Here is a 25,604-nt window from a genome sequence, read left to right as displayed (position 1 = left end):
GTATCGCATTGATTTGAACTAAATGGTTATCGCATCGCATCGGGAAGAGGGAGAATCGTATCGCATCGTATCGCCAGGGGATTCCATGTATCTCTAATGTATCGTATCGCTGGCAGTGCATCGAGATGCGTATCGAATCGTGAGATGAGACGAGATTCACATGCCTAATAGCCATATTGTGTTTTTGTATTGTTTTTTTAGGGTTATACTATGCATCTGTATTGGGAAATGAATGCGCACAACTGATATAGTAAATTAAAACATAATTCATCACATTTTGTATAGTTGTATATGGCCATATATTGCATTTATATAGTACTGTCACTGGTGATTGTGACAGAATCCTGGACTTGACTCGGCACTCCAGTGGCCCCTCTGTTTGGGAACCACTGCTCTAGGCAAACTAAACACATGGACATAACTCGCATACGTAGAAAATGTAGAGTCAACACAAACATGTGGCACGCATGCGCGCACACACACACGCACGCACGCACGCACGCACGCACGCACGCACGCACGCACGCACGCACGCACGCACACGTACGTACACACACGTACACACACTCACACATTATGAACCCACCCCACCAAGGGAGCAAGCTGGAGCCAGATTGTTGTGCTCTATTCAGCTTTAATTGGGGGTAAAATCAGGTGGCTGTGCACAGCACTCAGTGTGCGCTTGGTAAAAGTGCCGCCCCAGTGGATTCCAAATATAATTAATATTTCATCACAGAGACTTGAAATGAGCCGCAGTTCTCCAGCTAAACAACCTTGGAGCCGACCAGTGCTGCACTTAGGAGAGGAGGAGGAATGGAGGGAAGGAGGGAGGGAACAAAGGTAGACACTAGACTGTAGAAGGTATAGAGTGAGGGACTGTAAAGAAGCACAGCATGAACACAGTGAGATCAAATGGGGAGAAATAAGCCGAGAACATGAAGACGACACATGAAGGGGAGCAAATGATGCACGGCACGCACGCACGCACACCGTGAAACCAGTGTTGTGGCGCTTTGCTGGGCTTCAACAAGGCTAATTTGCATTGACGTTCTCCTCCTTCCATCGATAAATCCAAAACTAATGTGAATTGTAGTGTCACACAAAAAGTGGCGACCCATTGGATAGAATGATTACGCAATCACCACAGACTGCAAGGCATCGGCCACCGATTTCCGTGACAACATCTGTAAGTCTCCAGACGAGATTTGTCGGTGTGGATGTGTCGGATGGATTTTCCTTTTTCCTTTCTGGCAACAGAAAGAACAGGAACATATAGGTCATAAATGTTAAAGTAGAGCCATTAGTTAGTGCAAAAGCAATAATATTATTACTCCTGCCACCTATCTTTTTCTGTGACTCTCTTTTTCATCCATTCTTTCTTTCTTCCTTCGTTCAACAGATCTAACAAATTGGTTTTGTTTTGTGTGTGCGTGCGTGTGTGTGTGCGTGTGTGTGTGTGTGTGTGTGTGTGTGCGCGCGCGCAATTAAGTTTAAATTTAGTTTTAATTAATTGAATTTAGTTTTGGATTTATCGATGGAAGGAGGAGAACGTCAATGCAAATTAGCATTGTTGAAGCCCAGCAAAGCGCCACAACACTGGTTTCACACCGTGACACCGGTAGGCTGCACTTGAGTGCAGTATGTGTATTCCGTGCACGCACACACACACACACACACACACACACACATACACATACACATACACATACACATACACATACACATACACACGCACCCCGAACATTCAGGGTTCGAATTTTCGCTCGTTAGGGTTGGCACTCGAATCTTAATTCATGGGCTTGAACCATTCGTTTTTTTTAAATATTATTATTATTTATGTTTTACTCTGAAATATATCTCGGCGAGAATGCGATATGCATAATAAAAGTACTATGTTCATGTTGTGTTTACAATCATTTGAAAGTCCTGCATGACAGCAGAAGAGACTAACACAGTGACACACACGCACACACACACACACACACACACACACACACACACACACACACACACAGTCACACACACTATGCCCACTTCACTTCAATGTGCTTCTGAGAGTACACAGGTGGAACAAATTAATGAACGAGTGACAGCTAACAAGCAAGCTACACTGCAGCCAGCAAGCTCACAGAGACAGGAAGCATTTTTGATCATACGACAAAATATGGACAGTTGTACAGGTACTCACAATTACCATGTTTTGGGGGCTGCTTGAGAAGTCATGGCTCATTTTGCAACCTGGTGCAGATCAGCTGTTTCCGCGGAGCACATGTCACAGCAGCCACTTGACGCTCTGTGTGTGTGTGTGTGTGTGTGTGTGTGTGTGTGTGTGTGTGTGTGTGTGTGTGTGTGTGTGTGTGTGTTGGGAGAGACGAGAGAGGGGGAGACGCGCTGCGCTCTGATCATGTTCAAGACAGATATCTCGTGTTGTCATTATAGCGAAGTAAAGACGGTTGTATCCACACTCAAAATGCACACCTTCCCGGTCAGGCAACCCGGTAGCAACCTTCACCAACCCCTGATGAACTTAACCCTTATTTCACTGATAGTCTATGCAACGTCGCCCCGGAGGATCTATTTATGAATTGCAGCCTGGTTAAAAGCACTCTGAGAAATTAATTAATTAGAACCAAATGATTCGGATGTTCGCTCGAAAATTCCTGCCAAACTCTTCCTCTTGATATCCATTAGTCTGATAACTACAGCAGGAGATACAACTAGTGTATACACTGTCAAACCCTGAGTGTTAATTCAACTTGCACAACAGAACATCCATTGTACTCTCAAGTTATTAAAGTTCTAATATTATTTTGTAATCCATGTAACTCGAGAACCGTTCGCCCCACCCCCACCGTTCGACACACGTGTTCCACACCACCACAGGGAGTGCAGTGCCCGGTGTCGAGTCGGTCGGACCCGGTTGTCCAGAACCGCCCCAAAAAGGCCTCTGCACGGGCTCTGGACAGTGTCCATATATGGAGCTGGCCTGTTCTGACATCATTCTGACGTCTGCATAGACTCCACATTTGGGCATGGCTGACAAAGAACTCCATATATGGGCATAAAAGGGACACATAATATCTGGGTGGGAGATGCATTCCCAACTTGCATCGTTCCAAGTAGGCCAGTGACCAACGGGCACCGCTATAGTTATATAAAATATTAGATGAATAATTATGAATATTTAAATACATACTGTATTCAAGTATCAAGATAATTTGATTAATGTTAACCTGCTAGTTTGGTATTCTTATTCTGGTTGCTTAAAAGATGCATTATGAAGGCTATATTATTGCCTGGTTTCAAAATGATTACCTGATTTTCAATATAGTGAATCATGCGTCAACATAGTCAGTGATTCAGTGTAATCTAAGTGAATAAAACGTGTGTAGGATGGTTGCTGATTGGTTTGCCATTCTGATGAGATATGCAAAGAGGGAAAAGAAAGAGAATAAGTATGACAACAGACAACGGACCTCCAGGAAAGTTGTGAATGATTCATTGAAATAAATTGAAATCCTCTGAAGAGTTACACTCCACTGTACAGTATCAGTATGTGTTGTTTTAATTTGCATCTATTTAAATTACATCCTCTGTAATATCCATCCACACACCAGGGACTGACTAGTCATCGCATGGCAACTGGGAAGGAACACAACACTAACCACTTCGTAGACCTTGACATTAATATTTTGCCTTAACACAGCAGGATCCGACTTGACAAAAAACTCCAGCTGGCTCAGGCTCCCTGCACACTTTGTCTTAAATAGCCACGGTTTTTGTCATTATCTGCTGAAATGAGGTGAAGTTGGAGTAAAAGAAAAAGAAAAAAAACTGCTCACAGCACAAAAATTATTCTGGACTGGATCAATGTGGATACAAAGTTTGATCTAAGTCGACCCTGAAGTGCTCACCATCCCTTTAACTCTAGATCTACCAGGGGCTCCTCTGTGTTCTGTACAACCTGGGCGACGGAGACTACAACCTCACGCTGCCCACCTACCGCCTGGACAACGGAGAGTGGCACGAGGTGGTCCTGGATCGCCACGACAACGAGATGACCCTGCGGCTGGACGGCGGCGGAGGCCAACGAGAGGTCACCGGCTTCCGGGGACGGAGCAGAGAGATCGTCATCGACCCCGCCGTGGTCATGCTGGGAAACGCCCTCCCCTCAGGACTGAACAGGACCTTCCAGGGTAGGCGGAAACACACTGGACATTACATTTCTATACGTTACCGTACACTACGTTGGTTCTTGTCTGTACTCAGTGGTGGAAACTGGTAACTAAGTACATTTACTCTGTAATGTACTAAAACATTTACGTACTTTGACTTTACTGGAGTATTTCCAATCTGCAGTACTTTTCCTTCTACTACATCTCAGAGGCAAATATTGTACTATTATATTGTAACTTTAGTTACTTCGTAGATTTTGATTATTATTACAAAACATACATTAACCAATTCAGCCCTAAAGTATACATTTTGGCCATTGTAAAATAGCCGATCTACTCACAGCTCACGATGTGACACAGATTTTTAAAAGACTTTCTACATTGAGGTACTGATACTTTTATTTAGGTAATGAGTACTTTTTCCACCACTGTCTGTACTTTACCTTTTTGTCTCCCCCTCTGCTGCTAAAGTTGGACGAGGATAATATTCCCACCTCTGTCCGTCTGTCTGTTTGTCTGTTTGTCCGTCTGTTAGTCAAAATAGCTAGAGAACGGATGGCCAGATGTTCATTAAACCTGGTGTGGAATGATCAGTATAGTCTGCCCTGCAGAGTTGATTAACTTTTGGATTGAAAAAACAGAAGTTCGCACACAGAGCCCCCACTGGTTAGTTTATGTTTATTTCAAAAATAGGTTCCCAAAGCTTAGGTGTATTGGTCATAATGTTGCACTTACATTCCGCTGATATACAGTAGTTCACATTTCTCATGCACCATGGGAGCTGCTGCCTGATAATAGCTGCAGACCTATAATACCATTGGCCAGTGAACAATTCCAGTGGGGCAGTCGGGGGTTCAGAGTCTCAGTCAAGGCCAGATCTTCCAAGGCCAGATTCTGTAAGTGTTAGTCCAAGGATTACTGAACATCATTATCTTTGATATGTGGAGGTCGGCTCCGATTGCACCATGGTAATCATTAAAATATAATACTGCTTCTGGCACAAGCACCTGTTAAGCCTAGTCAAAAGCCCTGAAGGCTATAGTGTGTGTTTGTGTGTGTGTGTGTGTGTGTGTGTGTGTGTGTGTGTGTGTGTGTGTGTGTGTGTGTGTGTGTGTGTGTGTGTGTGTGTGTGTGTGTGTGTGTGTGTGTGTGTGTGTGTGTGTGTGTGTGTGTGTGTGTGTGTGTGTGTGTGTGTGTGTGTGTGTGTGTGTGTGTGTGTGTGTGTGTGGGAACACGTTATTCCAAACAGTTCCTTTCCCCTCCATCAGGCACCCATCAGTAGGAACATGTTATTCCAAACGGTTCCTTTCCCCTCCATCAGGCACCCATCAGTAGGAACACGTTATTCCAAACAGTTCCTTTCCCCTCCATCAGGCACCCATCAGTAGGGTTCATCCTTGCCAGTACTGAGTGCATAAAGGTATATGGCAATCAGTCCATTTCAGATTGAGACATTGTGTCTATGGATTCTTTTTTTTTTGCCTGATTGGCTAGACTCTAGCCAATCAGGCAAACATTTCCAATTGCACAGAGCAAAGTCCATGTTTCATGGTAATCAGCCAGTAGATTAGAGTGGAAAATGATCCTTAATGGTGGGTCACCATCATCAGTAGGGCCTCATCCTCTCAGAAGCATTAAGTTGGGGCCAAATAAAAAGAAAATAATAATAATAATGTAAAAATATGTGTGGATACCTTTTTCTGTATCTTTTATGTGCATGATTCTTTCAATGTTATGTAGGTGGTTTATGTGATTTCTTGGCTGGAGGCCATCCAGAATAGGAATACTCTTCTGTGTCCATTTGGTTACATTCGTATGCTCTCTAAGTTAAATTAACACTGATAATTTTACTGTGTACTGATGTAGACTAGGTTGTCCAGTGTGGAAGTAGAGGGGTTTCATTATTTATGAAATGAATGTTACTGTGTACTGATGTAGACTAGGTTGTCCAGTGTGGAAGTAGAGGGGTTTCATGATTTATGAAATGAAATTAATGTTACTGTGTACTGATGTAGACTAGGTTGTCCAGTGTGGAAGTAGAGGGGTTTCATGATTTATGATGTAGACTAGGTTGTCCAGTGTGGAAGTAGAGGGGTTTCATGATTTATGATGTAGACTAGGTTGTCCAGTGTGGAAGTAGAGGGTTACTGTGTACTGATGTAGACTAGGTTGTCCAGTGTGGAAGTAGAGGCGTTTCATGATTTATGCTACTGGAGCAGGACCCAGTCACCCCACGTTGACTTGCAGGCCATTCAGCTGTTGATTTTCTGCCAGAGCAGATTGCCAGTGCTAGCTTTTTACTGTGTCAAGGGAGCCAAAAGTTTTGCATACTGATATTGAGTCTTTTAGAAGAGTACCCAAGATTGAGTCCAGGGGAACTTTCTCTGCGAGGAGAGATACGTTCGCCAAACACTTTGACTGCTATATAAGTTTAATGATGAAAACATGTCTCGTCTCTGTGGCCCATTTGACAGAGAACTGATACAGAGTAGCCTCGCGGACCCAGGCGTTTAGTTTTCAAAAGAACGGGAAAAAAAAAAAATGCCTGGGCGAACGAGACAGGAAATGTGTGTGATTGTAAGTGAACATTGTATTTCCCTAACCAATCAGAGTGCAGAGGGGCGTCGCTCCAAATTTGGGGATGTCAGTGTGCTCCACTGTGTTCTACCGGGGAGGGGAGGGGAGGAGAGGATGGGGGAGAGGGGAGACGGGCACATACTGTACGTTGGTGAACCAATATGGAGCCGGCGTTGGTTTCCATTGCTAGTTTGAATCCGCTCCTCGAGTCCATTCAAAGGGAACGTTCTTTCAGCCTAGATACAGAGCTATGGCAGAAATAAATTAGCCTCAAATAGACACATTTTTGAGAAACACAAAAATGTGTTTAATACAGGCTCGTGGATGCACAATCCAGGAAAACTAATATATCCGCTGAAGGGTTTTGCTAGAATTATGCCTTTTTTATGAACTCATAACAACTTTGCTTTCGAGGGAGGTTTTTATATAGATGCTAATGAATGATTTATTGGTCAGTTTAGTGTTTAATTCCTCCAGATGCACCGCTACACTTAGCTGGGGTTATGGCCTTCCCAAAGAGGGATGTAGGGAGTGCAGAGAGAGAGAGAGAGAAAGAGAGCGAGCGAGAGATAGGTCCCTGCAGTGAGAGGTGTAGACAGCGTGTTGCCCCAGGCCGAAAGAGAAAATAACCATGTTTATTAAATGGACTCTAAAAGCCTTCCCTTGCCAAAGAGATGACAGAGACATACTGTAGACATTGTGTGTGTGTGTGTGTGTGTGTGTGTGTGTGTGTGTGTGTGTGTGTGTGTGTGTGTGTGTGTGTGTGTGTGTGTGTGCGTGTGCGCACCATGTACGAAAAGTGGAAGCATTTGTTTGTGCATAACCATGCATATTTCACCTCTGTTTGTCTCCGGTCTCCTCACCATTGGCCAGGCTGCATGAGGGACCTGCGCCTCAACGGTCATTACATCCCACTGGACAGCCAGCCGAGAGACGGGGTCTCCCAAGTCAGCATGCAGGGGCTCTCTCTGGGTTGTTCCTCGGACTCCTGCAAAAGGAACAAATGTAGCTCGCCCTTCACGTGTGTTGACCTGTGGAGGGTCCATGAATGCAGGTGAGCACGCACGCACTCGCCGCTCGCTCGCACGCACACACATACGCATGCACGCACGCACGCACATTCTCTCTCTCTCTCTCTCTCTGTCTCTCTCTCTCTCTCTCTCTCTCTCGTGCGCTCTTGCTGTTACTCATAATTTCTCAAAATGTCCCACCTGGGGTACTTTTAACACACTGCACACTGTCTTCACTTCTAGAGCAGCAAGTGACAATATTTCGGTCTAAACAACCTTCATCAGGTATGCTGCTCTATAAGTGAAGACAGTGTGCGGGACTCTTTTCTTCTCATGATTCCCATTTGGTTTCCGGCTCCTATGCACCTGTACTTGTACAGTAGGTGTGCACAAGGCCTTTTCTCTAACACAGACTTCTTAGCCATGAGTTTAGTTACCCCTTCACCTTCGTATGTGGTCGTAGGTTTCCTTCCTTCTTTACGTAGGTTTCAGCCAACCATATGTGTTAAGTTAACATAGATCACACCAGTGCCCCTGTGAAAGAACCTAATTGCATCTGTCCTAAGTATCACTCGCAGTCTAGATAATCTTTTCTCAAGTATCAAAAATCTACAAAGTAACTACTATCTCAAATAAGTATAGTGCAGAACAATATTTTCCTCTAAGAAGTACTGAAATGTATGACCGTACAGTTTACAATTTAAGCACTGTACCTTTTATACAGAACAGTATTCTGTATGACACAGCTTTCCGTCTTAAATAGCCTGTTTAGAAGGGGCTTTTGTGTGAGACAAAAACAAGAGAGAGAGAGCATGTCCTTGAATTTTACCATTTTCACCAGAGTGGGGAGGAGTCTGTGATTTGCATGTGTGCCTTTCGGCTATACCTCGGGGCAGAGCTGACATATGAGACAACCAGCCTTAGGCTGTTAACTCACATTCTACACTGACTTTGTCTAGGGAGAGGATTTTAAATAACCATTTAATTCACCATGAAATAAGTCTTCAATAATACAATATACACGACTTGACAGAATACATCACAGTATACCATACTCATTGTGTTTTGTATTCAAATTATTATTCAATTCAACTTTATTAGCAGACTCAGGTCCATAGGGATACATACACAGGGTTAACATACAAGAGATACAACAGGCAATACAAATCATAAAAGAATGTAAAACAAATACATAACTTGCATAACTTAACCGACAGGCAGAACAAAGAGGTGTAGCCAGTGTACCCTTAACCTTGATGTATAACGTGAACAGCTCACTGAGGGGCTTGAAAGTGCTACAATGATACCGTTTGTTGACACATCCAGCCTTTTCATAAACTTAAACATTAGATTTCTCAGAAGTGCTTTAAAAGTCCTCACTCCAGCAGTGACAAACAGCTGGCTAGCACTGCCCCCTCTGTGCATGCTAGACTTTTTATAACATGACCACAGGTGTGCAGTATAAAGCGGTGTGCAATATGCCTTGAACAAGGACACTTTCACTTTAGTGGAACAATGACAGAACTTTCGGGCAATAGTGTTTGCTTGAGCATACAACTTCCGACATTGTCTGTATACGTATATCATCATCATCATGATGAAAACTAACCATGCATTAGGGTGACAATTCCCATTAATTACAAAAATGTACTTATTTGGTGCTTATTTGACAATCCTATATTAAAATGTGCTTAATGAACGGCCATCCTCCCGCCTGTCGGGCCGGTGGGCGGGCGGACCTCTATATTGGCATATGAAGTCGGATCAGCGTACGGGTGAAAAAAAGAGCAAATGCTTTCACCATTAGAGAAGTGCCAGAGCACAATTATATATAACTACACCCTAGAGGCTACTTTCAATACACTTATGTTAACCACAAGAAAGCTTAGGTCCCGTCAGAATGAACAAAGAAAGATTTCCTACTTGGCTTCTGCTTTGTATTGGACCGGTGGGAATTTCACTATACATTAGTGCAAAAGGTCAATTAGACAAAACTTCAGGCAAACGGTGTCAACCTCTTCAATGCAGGGCAAAGATCTCCCCGCAGTGCACGCATTGCTGCACCAGCTGTACTGATTCCACTGTTGCGTGTCAAACCTCTGAACCCATCACTTGCGATGTCAGACTCGGCAACAACCCCACTGCCCGATGCACAGAAAATCAGAGAGCTCTTAATGCTGCATATACTGCTGCACACAATATGGATTTCTGGTCCATCTAATTTCCCAAGCGTTTTAGTGTATTGTCTTTTCTCCTCGACTTGACTCCACTCACCCACATATGCTTTTTAACTTCAACTAACCAGCTGTGCTCCGCTGCACCTTTTTCATTCTCTTTTTGTTTGATATCGAACCTCAAATGCCCTCTGATCCATCCACATTTTTATTCTAATCTCGTTCACATTCACTGGTTGGTCCCATTAAAGAGGCACTATGTAATATTTTCATGAAAATCAGCTCCTTTGTTACAATATACAGTACATGGAAGGTTGAGAGGCAAGACTAGGAATTCCACAATTGGGGTTTGGACACTATGAGCTCATTTGGTTTCTTAGCAGTGATAAGATAGATTGTGAGTAGAGACGATAGTGCCAAGAGATTTAGTGTACAGGGAGAAAAGGAGGGGACCAAGTACAGATCCAGTTAGGAGGGTTCGGGGGGATGACAGCAAACCTGTCCAAGAAACCTGTAGTAGGTCCGGTTGGTTAGGTACTGTATGAGGAGAACCACTTTAGTGCCGTCCCGGCGATGCCTAGATCCGCTAGGGTATCCAGGAGCAGCTGGTGGTTCGCTGTGTCAAATAGATCTAGAAGGATCAGGACTACAGCGTGGGAGGCAGCCTAGGCAGAAACATGTACTGTAGTGCTTCTGTGACTGCAAGGAGTGCCGTTTCCGTGGAGTCGGCCAGTTTGGATCCTGACTGGTTGGGATCCAGCAGGTTTTTCTGTGAGAGATGGATACAGACCTACTAATAGATTGGCCCACCATGTGAAGAAGTTATTGCCCATCATAGATTGGCAGTCTTGTGAAGTGTCTTTCATTTTTGTATATTTAAATGAGCAAACGTACGTATGAGCATGCCGACTTTTGAAGGTACAAAATACTGTATTTTAACTGCTATGCATACAGTGGCAGTGGAACACATGCATAACTACATTATATCTGCCGCCAATGCTGGTTATTTGGGTTCAGTTACCTCCAAGCCTTAATTAAATTAAGTAATTAAAATATTACTAGTACATTTTGTACTCAGCCAGTTCAACAGCGTCCCACACTATCTAGGCAGTAGGGATATAGGAAAGGTTAATGAGGCCAAATATTTCATATTTTTATGAAACTCTAACCTATAAATAAATGTATGCATCGCTTACAGTTGTTTTACAGTGAACCTCATACAAAATCATGTGGTGATGCAGTTTTATAGATTTATTGATGCACATTATTTATGAAGCTGTTTTGCCAATTTTACTAAACAAGAAAGTAATCATGTATGAAACCAGGTACCAGTCCAACTGGCGTTAGCAGAATTTTAACTAGAATTCTTAATTTTATTCATATATCTTACCCCTTTTTCCCACTCCCTTCCATCTAAAAATCAATTCCTCTCTCATATCACATCTCGACCTTCTTTAAATCCCTCTCCTTCCTAAACCTCCCTAACCCTTTATCTTTCTCTCCCTGTTCCTGTATATTATTGACCTACTGCCACCTAAGACCAATGTGAGACCTCTCATGTCCTCTGACTAAAGTATTCTTTATACCCACGAGTCACGACCAAGCTCTAAACAAAGGGTGACCGGGCCTTTGCAGTGGTTGTTCCTACAGTGTGGAACGCCCTACCTTTGCCTACCTCTATTATTACACTATTGTGCTATTTTTCCCTGTTTTTAACTTGTTTCAACTTGATTGTTTATATTGTGTCCATTGTAGAGTTACAGTACCTTGTAACATTGTTTCAAAAGGTGCTTTATGAATTAAACTGACTGACTTACTTATACTGTTCTCTCTCTACCATCCCTACAGGTGTCCACCCGGGCACATGTTGCGTGTGAACGGGACCAGGAGAACGTGCCTGTACACGTTGTGTGCTACACGTCCCTGTCACCGAGGGACCTGCGTGGCTCAGACACCCTCCAAGTTCACGTGCCACTGCCCGGAGGGCTACAGGGGGCGCCATTGTGAAACCCCGCTGGCCATCTACAGAGACGACGTGGGCCTCAGCTTCAGCTCTCTCTTTGCCATCTGCATCTGCTTCATGGCCCTGCTAGGTAGATATTCTCAATACTACGACTTCATGCAGTGAGATATGAGAGAGAGAGAGAGAGAGAGAGAGAGCGCTCACTGTAATGGCGGCCGGAGCCTGTAAAGTTTGTGAGACTCACATACATAACTGTAACATAAGTTACATAAATGTAACTGCTGGCATTAATATAATATATGCAAATTATGTTTGGAAATCATAACGTGTGTGTGCGTGCAAGTTTGAGTATATGTGTGCACGTACAGTATGCGAACTGTGTGTGGGCAAGAAAGCAGGTTAGTAGACTGTTAGTGTTGGCTCGAGCTTTTAACAACTGTATCATACTGTATTTAACCTTCAAGGCTAACGTGGGTTCAGTGGGAGAAATCGATTGGATTTTATTCTATTACAGCTCTACCATCAAAAATTGACATTTATTGGCTCAAGGTGACTTTCAGATATAAAAGAAAAAGAAAACTAGTCAGTATGTAAGATCATTCAATGAATTAACACAGGCATTGGTGCAGAATCGTGTATCATTAACATATTGTACACGATGATGATAGACAAGACGTTTTCAGTGCCACCTCCAACAAACTTGTTTGAACAAGTATAGTACTTCTTGTTTATATGAATATTTTGCATATATCCCCAGGTGAATATTTGCTGTGCCTCATGAACAGAGAGCCAATTAAACTCAGTATGTATATTTTGTGTTTGTTTTATAATATCTGCTCAATTTGCTTGGGGGAGGAGTGGGTGCATCCAAAACAATTGAGCAGTGGTGGTGCCGCCCAGATTGGACTTTGTCCAGATTATTCGTGTTTTCCTCCACTTAATATGCGTCTCATCTGAGGTCGTTGTGAGAGTGGGGGGGTCGTGGCCTCTAGTGTGGTAGTGTCCACAGTCCTCTGGGGGCCTCTAGTGTGGTAGTGTCCACAGCCCTCTGGGGGCCTATAGTGTGGTAGTGTCCACAGCCCTCTGGGGGCCTCTAGTGTGATAGTGTCCACAGCCCTCTGGGGGCCTCTAGTGTCCACTGTCCACAGCCCTCTGGGGGGCCTCTAGTGTGGTAGTGTCCACAGTCCTCTGGGGGCCTCTAGTGTGGTAGTGTCCACAGCCCTCTGGGGGCCTCTAGTGTGGTAGCGTCCACAGCCCTCTGGGGGCCTATAGTGTGGTAGTGTCCACAGCCCTCTGGGGGCCTCTAGTGTGGTAGTGTCCACAGCCCTCTGGGGGCATCTTGTGTGGTAGTGTCCACAGCCCTCTGGGGGCCTCTAGTGTGGTAGTGTCCACAGCCCTCTGGGGCCTATAGTGTGGTAGTGTCCACAGCCCTCTGGGGGCCTCTAGTGTGGTAGTGTCCACAGCCCTCTGGGGGCCTATAGTGTGGTAGTGTCCACAGCCCTCTGGGGGCCTCTAGTGTGGTAGCGTCCACAGCCCTCTGGGGGCCTCTAGTGTTGTAGTGTCCACAGCCCTCTGGGGGCCTCTAGTGTGGTAGTGTCCACAGCCCTCTGGGGGCCTCTAGTGTGATAGTGTCCACAGCCCTCTGGGGGCCTATAGTGTGGTAGTGTCCACAGCCCTCTGGGGGCCTCTAGTGTGGTAGTGTTTTGATTTGATTTGATTTGATTTGATTTATTTAGAAAAGCAATCATAATACAACATTATAATCAGCGATTCAAGGATTACACAGTAAAGTCCAAAGACTTATTTCCACTGGGGTCCTCTCACACTGAACGGAACAATACTTTAAAATACATCACAAATACATAACAGTACATTACATACACAACACAACAAGTACATCCCTATCCATCCAGTGTGATGTCCAAACAGTCCTCCGGGCTCTTGATCTTTGCCTGACCCTCTACTGTAATGGTACAATCTGTGGCATGTTGTTAGTTCACCATTATGCCCACTGTGAGGCTGATGACTTAAGTAAGCTAGAATTGATTTTAGTTCCCCCACAGTGCCTGTGTTAGGTACTAGTTTTCTGATTCTAATCCTGCGCATTGCATTCCTTTGCTGGTTCACTTTGTTTTGCAATGTTGACTGCACCCGCATATGTTTTAGCAAACAATTAACATTTTCTTGAGTATAAGAATAGCTATAAGAATAACATAGATATTCTTATCTTATTCTAAGTGGTAGTCTAGCAATCTGCTCACGGCTGGGACTGTCAATTAAGTAATTTACATTCTTAAAAAAAAAACTGGTTTCTCGATAAACTGTTTTTCTGAAAGCAAGCAAGCAATCATAATAATAATAGACATTTTGCTGTCTATAGAAATAGAAAGCAATTTACTGTCAATTAAAGTGAAAATATGAAAGTAACAAAAACTACTACTACTTCCAATTTAATACTACTTCTGTGATACATTTAGATTAAGGTATTAACTGGGCTGCCGCTAGAGGATGGATGGTTTCGAGTGAGACAACAGAGATTGGCATTAAAAAAGTCTTAAAGGGCCTGGGCCGTGCTGAGTGGTAATCCAGCCTGGTGGTGTGTCTTCCCCCCGTCTCTCTCCCCCTTTCCTGTCCAAAAAAATACTGTACCCTATCAATAAAGGCAAAAAAGCAATAATATATTTAAAAAAATGTCTTAAAGTCGTATGGCAAGGGAGTACATATCATATATAGATCTGGGGCACACGCCATTTTGTCATTTCACAGCTCGCTCAAATCTGGACCATTTAAAAAGAATCTAAGTGCTGTGTAATCTGTAAACTTCGGTCTTTCATTAGGTATATAGATCACGAGTGTACTGCCTCTCTGTGAAATGGTATCAAGCGAAAACGATCATTCGGGAAATCGGATGAATTAAACAGACTTACTGAACTCGCATTGGAAATTACACCCATCTAGCATTGAATTGCCTTTCATTTGGTTAGTATCAGCTATATGTGTTACTGATTATGGGGAATTTTACATTATTTTAAATCCATTACATATTTGCTGCGTAATGGGGTGATGAGGTGATGAAACTGAACGAGGGAATCGCGCACAGTGCACCTTGGTACAAATCTTGACTAGACAATTAAACACAATGAGCACAAAGAATTGACACTGCTGATTATAGGGAAATTACAATCACAGATTTGTGGAGAATTAAATGTTTTGCAACATGCATGCGTCAAGCCGAGGCAGCTTCAACTCAGGTCGCACCATCTGAGGAGCGCATTCTTTTATCAAACGGATTCGCATTACAGGTGGTTTGAAGAGGCACTTTCCGTTGTCATATACCTGTGTGCATAAGATAGCAAATAATATTTGCTATCCCTATATTATAGGGAAAGTGCATCGACATGCAGTGCAGACACACCTCCACCTGCAAATATTTGTGTCGGCAAAATTAATAGTGGGTTGTGTGGCCACAAGATAACGTTTACGCATAGTGGAAGCTCCTAAATGCGTAATTCACGGAAAATGTTTATTACTTGCGTATAAAGCATGGTGTACGATGGAGCCTCTGATGCCTTCAACCTTGTCTGAAAAAGTCCAACCGAAGACATTCTCGACGTTATAAACACATTACAATAGACTGGGCTTGAGAGAGATAGTCAAGAGTGTTAAATAGAATTCTAGTTTCAGCTTACTCAGTATTGAAACTGCACAGTGCAGTACAAAATAGGGCAACAGCAGAAGGAAATAGAACGCATCCGCCTGGGTGAAGGCAGGGTGACTAACTAAATAACGAACGGGAGATGCAGGTTTTCATTAAACGCGACCTTCGGTCACAATAAAAGTACAAAATATATGTAATTGGTGTGTGTATGTTTGGGAGCACGGGGTGCAAGCAGTGGTAGGAGAAGTAATTTTGTCACCTCACCTGTTTTCTGTTTATTAAAAAGCTGGAGGAGAGACAGGGAGACCCCTGTGACGGAGCAAACACTCTATAGCAAGGATTACTATCAGAATACAGTGCTTTAACCTTTCACCAAAAATATCACTTACCTTACCTTTAAAGTGTACGATATGAAGAAAATACTCCTTTTCGTCACAGTGAGATGTGTTGTGAGCTGGTAGATCAGCTATTGTCAAATAGCATAGTATAAAATACTGCTTTATTGTAATAATAATCTAAATCTGAAAAGTAACTGGTAGCTAAAGCTGTCAAATAATTGCAGTGGGGTAAAAAACAAAAGTACAATATTTGCCATTTGAGATATAGAGAGTATTAAGTATAATTACTCAAGTAAAAGTAAATGTGTGTGTCTCAGCAAGGCAACACAAACAAGAACATGGCAACAAGCAACACAAAGCGGAAAGACAACGGGGGTGTAATGAGATGAACGGTGAGACCGGCAACAATGTCAACGCTGCCGGCCATGTCTGCTCCATTCTTTGTCTAGTAGTTCATCCTCATTGCCTATTCAGAGTGCACCATCCCTCCCAGACAGACACACTTCAAGTGATCGTTTCTCCTTTTCCTCTGCATTCCTTGATCAAATGATCTTTCCTCCCTTTCCTCGATCCTCCTCAATCTCATTTCCTCTCTTCATCCCTACTTTAAAGAAAGCTGCATCCGACCTTGATCCTAGCGAGGACTGGGTTGTTTAAGTGTTAATTACTTGATTTGTAGGCGTACAAGGTGCTGTTTACCCAAACCCACAGAAATGGAGATCAATGCTCCAGGGCCTTAGCAATAATTTCAATTGGAGGAGCATTCCTCGCTCGATCACTTGAGCGTCTCTCGCTCTGAAACTTAAGTAGCAACAAGGACAACCTTATTTTAATGCCTTTTTTCTTCCTTGGGCTTATTCAGTTTGGAGTGAATCCAAGCCTTGCAAGAACATAAAGAGCCAAGAAAAGATATTTGAGATGTAATTTTTCCATTTGTGATAATTGAAGGGACAATCCATCGTAAACGGTCTTCGTGGATGCCGTTTACGAGGAATCTTTGTCTTTGTCCTCTTTAGTGTTTCACAATGATCGAAATGAGAAAAGCAAGAGAAGTCGTACTGATTTGATCAAGAGACAAATCCTGCCAATGAATGGAAGTCTGACATTGGGGACACAGTGACAATGACAATGGATTATATGGTAGTAAATTCATGGTAGTCACGTATATTGCTACCACTTGCATTGGAATGAAGTTCAAGTTTTACTGATTAAGAGCTCTGTCTCCTCAGCGCCAATTCCAGCCATATACCAAGCCAAGGGCTTATTGCACGGATTAGTTGAATGCTTGATTGATACTTTAGGTACTGTAGGCTATGTAATGCTAATATGACAATTGCTAATATGACAATTGTTCACTATTTATTTGCTGCATTCCACGAGCAGCGAGCAGAAAGAAATAGAGCAGATGCATAGTTTTAGAGCTGTCTGCATGCATGCGCTTCTATTAACAGCTCATAAATGCTTCTGGTGGAGTCACAGTCGTCTAGAACGGACACGGAACAGACACACTCTGCAACACTTGTGTACCCAGTGAAATTGAGGCATTAAATCACGGAGGCCACAATTACCTACCTGACCTGGTGGAGACCTGTGGTCTGACGAACACATGTTCTAGTTTCCTTCTAATACTTTTTCAGTTCTGTGTGTCCCCTTTCCCTCCACTCCATAATTTATCCACAGATTTCAGAAAACGTGTGAAAGAGAATTCAAATTGATCAGAATGTATGTGGAATTATGTTGTTGACTTGATGTCTGTCTTTGCAAAGGTTGGCCTTGGACCTTATTGCTAGTTCGGCAAGCACAGACATGAAGTGTATCAGAGCAGAGATACTGACAATACAGTAGGTCAAACAAGATGTCATGTATTAAGATATTCAATGTATTCTCTGTATTCAATGTGTGAGCTGCCGAAACTATGACCTCACTTCACAAACTGCTGCAATTATTCCATCATAACAGGCAAGAATAGATCATTTATTGATTTTATTTTGTGGCCATTCATTTTCTTTGTGCATCATACAGTATGTGCAAATTGTTGTACATGATACAGTTTACATGCTGCACTCATTATGTGTGTTAGAGGCACACAGCCATATGTTTGCTTTGGGAAAGGCCAGAAAGGGCATTTGAGTCAGAAACTGTTGTAAGATGGAAACTAGTTATTGCAATGATATTGCCTTGTATTTGGTAGTGTTGCTTTGCTCTCATGGTGTTCTAGACGCGAAGACTCCCAACGCACACTGTCCTGGGCAGCGCAACCCCCGGGCCTAGGCTCCGCCTCCCAGTTCTTCTGTCCTGGGCAGCGCAACCCCCGGGCCTAGGCTCCGCCTCCCAGTTCTTCTGTCCTGGGCAGCGCAACCCCCGGGCCTAGGCTCCGCCTCCCAGTTCTTCTGTCCTGGGCAGAGCAACCCCCGGGCCTAGGCTCCGCCTCCCAGTTCTTCTGTCCTGGGCAGCGCAACCCCCGGGCCTAGGCTCCGCCTCCCAGTTCTTCTGTCCTGGGCAGAGCAACCCCCGGGCCTAGGCTCCGCCTCCCAGTTCTTCTGTCCTGGGCAGCGCAACCCCCGGGCCTAGGCTCCGCCTCCCAGTTATTCTGTCCTGGGCAGAGCAACCCCCGGGCCTAGGCTCCGCCTCCCAGTTCTTCTGCGTGTGTGTAGTCTCAACACGCAGAGATGACAGATCAGAATCACACACACACACACACACACACACACACACACACAAGCCTACGCCGGCTGCCATGCATTTTGTTGAAGAGACATCTATACATTTTTTTATTACATTGTTATTATGCTTAAATTATCACTTTGGCTAAAATGCTGAATCCCGCGGATAAAGTAGGCTATGTACATATACCGTAACTACAGGCATTAATAACCACAGACATTAGTCTACCGCACATTCATTCAAGTTATATTTATTCTCGAAATCACACTAAGTAATCAAACTCATTTTCAGTGTTGTCGAGTAACACAAAATCACACACTTACCCAGCTGCTGCAATTATTCCATCATCACAGGCAACGATCTTTTATTTTTTTGCACTGGATGTGAGACCATGCAGCTAACTTCCGCCTGCCTGAACAACCACGATGCTTCATTTTACATTCATATTTTAATTGTCTATATAGTTGGCAGACGTTGGTGGAAGTTTAACTCTTTTTTTTTAGACAGCTACGTATATATCCGTACAGGTGGTTCAGGTGGGTGGTGTTAAGGTGAAAACCAGATACAGGCCTACTTAATAAACTGGTGGGTGTGGCCAGATAAAAACATGATTTTAACACTTTCTGTACACATACAAAAATATTCCTCCTATAGTATAATCATAGTACCTGATGTCATGTTTTAGGGGGAGGAAAGATCACGGCGTACAGTACTGACAGTACAAACTAAGAGTTTGTCTCTGTTTATCTGTATCTCTGTGTATCGGTGGGAAGACAGGTTCATTTGGGCAGGAAAAACATCTGAGATGTTGCTCTGAATGGGTCACCGTGTCGTGCCATTGAAGGGTGAGCTTCTCTTGAAATCGAGCTCAACGTGAACCGAAGGCTAAATTGTTCTTAAATAGAGGCGAAGTGCACAAGTCAGTGTAGAGTCGGAGGATGGGCACACCAGAGCAATTGGCCCGAGGTGTTTTGCACATGGACCCAAACAAGTCTCATCCTTGTCTCTGCCGGGCGCGGTGGTGCAGGTAAAGATAGTTCTTTGAATGATCACAACCCTCCTCAACGTGATGAGTGAGTGTATTCCTCAGAAAGGAAATGAGTCCTCTCTAATAAGGACTAATTAGGTATATTTTCTCTTTACTTCTCAAACTAAAGAGTTAGACACTTTATACTAGAGTGAGCGTTCGGCTACAACACGACACTCCAACACTCCAACCTTCTGTCTTTATCTTGATCTCATTTGCTGGATTTTAATTATGGACAAGCACAGAAAACAATCAATGAAAGCTATGATCTACTATAGATTTTAAATGCAGTAAAAGTATTTGTATGATTATAAGCCTTGAGACAACGTATTGAAATATATATGTTCAGTTGAGATATATATGTTCTGGTCAGTGACTGATAGCTGTGCTGTTGCGTTGCTCATTTAATAAAGAGCATCAAAACAAAGTCAGTTCTTGTGAAAGGTTCTGGGAGAATTATAAACGTTTACCAGTCCTTTTGAAGGGAGGTCTCTTAGCTAGGCTATACAGTACAAAGAAAACACATTAATTCTGTAATGGAGTGTTATTCCCCCTGTGTAGAATAAATTATCATTAGCCACCCTCCTTGCTCCCTTTAATCATTGTAACTCTTAATCAGTGTCATTGTTTCCCCATCGACTTTCATTATTATTTACCATGAAATCAAAAGAGTCTGGCATTTTAGGTTTCAAAAAGCACTTGCACTTGTATTTGTGTTCATGCTTTTTCATGAATGTGCTTGATTCAAAGATTCTCCACTTCTTCTATCCACTTTGGTGGGTGGTCGTGCCCATTATCTTTCACACGCCAGGCAGCCGCGTCAGATTTCCAGTCTCATTTGAGGAATACTAATGTGTGATTAATACTCAGACCGGATGAGCTCAGTTTAATTGGCATAATCTCAGATAGGATGAATTTCATCTCCATTAAGGGTCCCGATAGAGCAGTGTCATGTCTTATCTGTGGTGAAGACAAATCAATTAATTTAATATTTGGTTTAAGTTATTATCGGGTGGTCATGGACCATCCCTACTCACTACTCTATACCCACCTATGAGTGGACATCCTGGACATAGAAGTAAAGTGGAACTGTGTAATATTGTCCTTACTCCTTAACTAATGATATTGCATTACACTTGGTTAAGTTCGCCATTAGTTAATGGTGAGGACCAGGAATTAATGATGAGTTCATTAATTTATGATGAGTTCATTAATTAATCACTAATTATTTGCCCTCTTAAGTTAAAGTGTGAGACCAGCTATGTTGAATGGTTTAGACTAGAGACAGAGGAAAAGACGCAGAGTTGGCGGTAGCAGAGACTAATTGTTGATTTTATCTCTGGTAGTAACAAGGATGGATAGGATCAGGAACGAGTGCATCAGAGGGAGAATGCATGTTAGATGTTTTGGAGATAAAGCCAGAGAGGCCAGAATGAGATGGTTTGGACATGTACAGAGGAGGGATAGTGAGTGTAGAATGCTTACGTTGGAACTGCCAGGCAAGACACCCAGAGGAAGACCAAAGAAAAGATTTACGGATGTAGTGAAAGAGGACATGAAGTTAGTTGGTGTGAGAGAAGAGGAGGCAGAGGACAGGGTGAGATGGAGGCAGATGTTTCGTTGTGGCAACCCCAGGAAGGGAACAACAGCCACACTAGCTAACTCTTTCAAAAACCTGGATGGATGTGACCTAGGAAGTAGTGTGGCTTTTGGGGAAAACTAAAAGATGGATGCCTGTTAATTGCTTTATAGGCTAATGGAATCTTTGATGGGCAAGACACTAGTATTTTACAAACTCGCTAGGTTTCTCCATTCAGTTTAGATTCATGTTTAGATTTTGTTGTATGATGTGTTTTTCTTTGGTAAACATTGTCTAATCGCAGTATTGCACACTTGAGGGTGATCTTTACTAATATGGCTTTGACTGTCAACAGTGATGGTGCCTTGCTCCATTAGCATTACTGAAGTGTATTGCTTAAATGGAAGTCAGTGTGGTTCTTTTTTATAGTCCATTAAAATGTACCTACACAGCAAAATCCCTGGATTTAGTTTAAACCACCATAGTGACCATACCCACAGAAAGTTATTGTCTACTCATAACATCAGAAATAATTACTCTACATAGACATCTATGTTTTCCTGTTAATGTCTCCTTCATATTTAGACTTTGCGGTTGTTAACACTTTACCACCAATATGGTGAGGGTACAGTGTATGACAAAAGAGGAAGACCACCCATATAGTCTGTAAATAATGCTGAATGTATTTTATTGTTGGGGGGGGGGGCTTTTTATGCCTTTATACAGTAGGTAGGTAGACATAAGAGGAAACGGCGAGAGAGATAGGGAGTTGTCGCAGCAAAGGCCGTGGGGATCGGGATTCGAACATGCAACGTGCGGCGCTGTCAGGCAACATTGGAGCCTAGCTTATAGTGATGTGTGTCTTAATGAGTTTAATGTGGTTGACATCAACTTTGAAGTTGAATGGGCTTATATAGTCGTGTCTGTTTAAAACTAAGTAAAATATCTAAATATTGAATCAAGCAACTTAAAGACTGTCTGGGGTGCTCGCAAAGGCTTAAGTAGATCTTAAAATGACCTCAGAAGTCTTAACCCTTTAAGTTGTGAAAAGCTACAAAGGTGCACGGGACAAGGCACCCACCATAACATCTTTCCCCTTACTATGATGGATGTCCAAGTCATAAGGCTGCACATAAACAGTGCCCACCATGTGAGCCTCTGATCTCTGTTCTGCAGATTTCATAAAAGTGGGTAAGTTATGGTTTATACTAGTATACCATTGGCATTCCGGAGTGGAAGTGCCGCAAAGCCAAGACCAATGCCAGCCCTCGACAAAATAATTCAGCTGGTAGGAGTGGAACTTCTTGGCTTGTATCCACGTGCAGCTCGAGAGGCTGAACCAATTGGGATGCAGAACAACAGAAAACAGAAAAACTGGAACAGAAAAACAAAGCTTTAATGTTATACCAAAAGCTTGCTGACATGAGGCAGGCCAAATTAATTTAGATTTTGCCTTCAGCAACTGAGTCAGAGGAGCCACCACAGTTGAGGAATTCCGCCAAAAACAGCAGTCGACCAAACTCCAAAACCTAATTATATAATAACAAACTTTATTTTTAGAGCACTTATCAAAACAGTTACAACGTGTTTTGCATAAAATTTAGGAGAATTTTAATCAATCAACAGAACAAAAAAGTACAGCGTCAAATAAAAACATTTGAATATTTGAAAAACACCCAGTATAAACAATAATATTTCAGCATCTAAATTATGGAAAGGCCCTTGGACAAGCAAGCAATAGTTATTAATAACAAAGGAAACCCAACAAAACAAAATGATAAAGAACAATTAGTTATTTATTTAATGGTGGGAACAGAAAACTCATCAATAAACTTTGGCATAAGAAGGCTGCAAATTACTCTAACCCACAACCATACAGAGATAGTATATCAATATCCAAAGTAAGTGACTTTTGCAAACTCACATTTCTCTCAGTGATTCTTAAACTTTCTTTAGTACTCCCTTTCCCTATTTTAAAGAAAAGTATCCGACTACATTTAAACAATAGCTAGCATGATGCTATGAATGAATAGTACCTGTAATAACCCACCTTTTGAAGAACATAATACCAAATGGAATGAGAGTAGCAAGTAGTGCCTTCTGAACTGATTTAGTTTAAACTGTAGCCATATCATTCCACTTTTTACACCATAATGGCAAATCAATGTGGTTTTCTATTCAAAATGTTTTTATTTTATTTATACAGTATATTACATTAGTTTTTACAGATCAGGAATTCCATATTTTGCACACACCCTCATTTGATAAACAGTGACTTGATGTGATGATCCTCCCAGGTATTACTAGTATCACCACATTGTTATAAATATACACCAGGTGAAATGCAGCTGCATTTATTACATAAGCCAACAGGGCAACTGGCGGCCCCCACCCCAACTGACCTGCTCTAATTACTTCAGTCTGAATTAGTAGTATTACAATGTTATTGTGTTTTGTTTTTTATGTCCAATGTATTTCTTTTTAGTTAATACATTTAACATAAATCAAGTGTAGCGATAGTTCATTGAGGCACGGAAGGCAGGAAGTTAATATGTATATATAGTTCCCCTCATTCATTCATTCCCCCTAGTAACTCAATCTGCTTCTTGAAATCAGCTGCCTTTCCAGGCCACGCCCTCATTCCCACAGTGCAATTCAGGCAGCCTCAGCTACTATGCTGAGCTGTCAAGCAGCTCGTGCGGCGTCTGCGTGAAAATTTCCCCCACCTCCCCGGCCTCCTCCCTGTAGTTCTTAGTCCAGGGGTTATGGGATATTATTGTATTGTTTGCGATTGTGTTGAATCATGTTTGATTGATTGATTGATTGATAATTTTATTAGACAATTTTGATGCAAACAGTACAGGGTACAGTCAAGCACAGCATTGGTCCAAAAGGATGGTACAGAAGAAAGACCTTGCGGTCTTGTTTCCTGAGTTGTGTTGATGTGTTATTACTGTGTATTGTTGTTCATGGATTATTGTATCTTTGGCTCTGCTCTGGGGGGTCGTTGATATCAGAGCTGTTTCTCGGTGCACAGATAATCGGAGATATCAAATGTGATATCAGACCTGTGTCTCGGTACGCAGATTATCTGATATCACATGAGCAGAGTCACACCGCCATACTAACATGCAATAGGTTTATGGTCAATCTGAGCTGAAGTGTCTCAATTAACTATAACTAAATGCATTTGAAATTAATTAAAAGGTTACTTTTCAGGATTCCAATTCAAAAATAGAAAAGAAAATCAGGATTTCAATTCAAATATAGAAAAAATAGCTGATCTACATTAAAGCTTGTAGATCGGCTATTTCTGCTATGAAAGAAATATGCAATGTGGCCCTCTGGAGTGAGTGTAGAAATATGGGCCTTCTCCATCGTCAAAGTCGCCCACCCCTGATGTAAGCCAAAACCCATGACAGGCCTGATGGTGTTACAAAAGCAGATAATGAGCTGTTGATTGTTAATAGGACCTGCCAGTAACTCTAAAGATCGAATTTACTCACATTCTTTGCTGCACCAATTAGGTTTTTGATTGATTGAAAAATGTGAATGGGAACATTTCAAACGAAAGCACAAGTCAATACAAAAGCTGTTACTTTGTGGACGAACTATGATTAAGCATTTACACTTTAAACAGACCAGACCCATTGCAAGATGCTGTACTATGTTGTCAACCCTAAGCCATTACAGCCTATCAAAGTGGGCAGGGTGAGGTGGGTTTGGGGAGTGAGGCCAAGTAGTAGCCTGACCAGTTTGTTTTGGGAAGTCTGGAGGCTTGTTTTAAGGGCCTTTGAGGTGCTGTGGTATACAAAGAGGTGCAATCATAGTTGACGAAACCTCGTACAATGGCCCCTGTTAAGGTCTTCAAGGTGTTTTTGTTGACCAGTGGGGAGATCTTGTTATTTGATTGACTTTTTTTATTATGTTGGTGACCATTTTATCATCGGAAAGATTGACTGAGAAGCTTGAGATTACTATTTGATCCAAAGAGAATGGATTCAGTTTTTCCCAGTTTGTTGGGGGTGTTCCGTTCACCTCCACCATCTGTTCTCTCACCTCCAGGTAGGATTGCATCCTGATGTGCTATCAAAACCAATTGCTTTAAGCTTACTAATTAAAATGGATTGATTCACGGTGTTATTTTGTGTATACACCAACATTGTCCTAGCACAAACATTGAATGCCATTGACAATGAATGACCATTTTTGCAAGAACCCTGTTATGTGTTGGGCCTTTGATGATTTGTGTCGTTTAAAATAGATCAAGGCATTATATTAACCACACATATAACGCCATATAACACAAAATCAATTGCCACAAAACCTAGGTGTTTGTAAAAACGAGTTTAAACTGGTAATGGTAACAACTGATGAGGTACTTAAAAATCGCACCCGTGTGAAGTGAGGGGCTGAGTTGAAAATGATCATTATGATCG

General features: G+C 42.4%; 1 protein-coding gene across 1 annotated transcript in view; it reads left to right on the top strand.

Moving 5' to 3' along the window:
- Nucleotides 1–25,604, top strand: part of LOC308319426 (neural-cadherin) — a gene marked incomplete at both ends in the record, with an annotated part of 307,480 nt that overhangs the window by 267,243 nt on the left and 14,633 nt on the right. The window contains 3 exons of the mRNA XM_080769498.1: nt 3,932–4,196; nt 7,626–7,806; nt 11,785–12,029. Coding sequence (XP_080625624.1) covers nt 3,932–4,196; nt 7,626–7,806; nt 11,785–12,029 — 691 coding nt within the window. The remainder of the gene's footprint in view (nt 1–3,931; nt 4,197–7,625; nt 7,807–11,784; nt 12,030–25,604) is intronic.

Source organism: Protomyctophum bolini (genome assembly GCF_963924005.1).
Source record: "Protomyctophum bolini genome assembly, chromosome: 1".
In the NCBI taxonomy this organism is placed as follows: domain Eukaryota; kingdom Metazoa; phylum Chordata; class Actinopteri; order Myctophiformes; family Myctophidae; genus Protomyctophum; species Protomyctophum bolini.
This window is presented reverse-complemented; position numbering and strand designations above follow the sequence as displayed.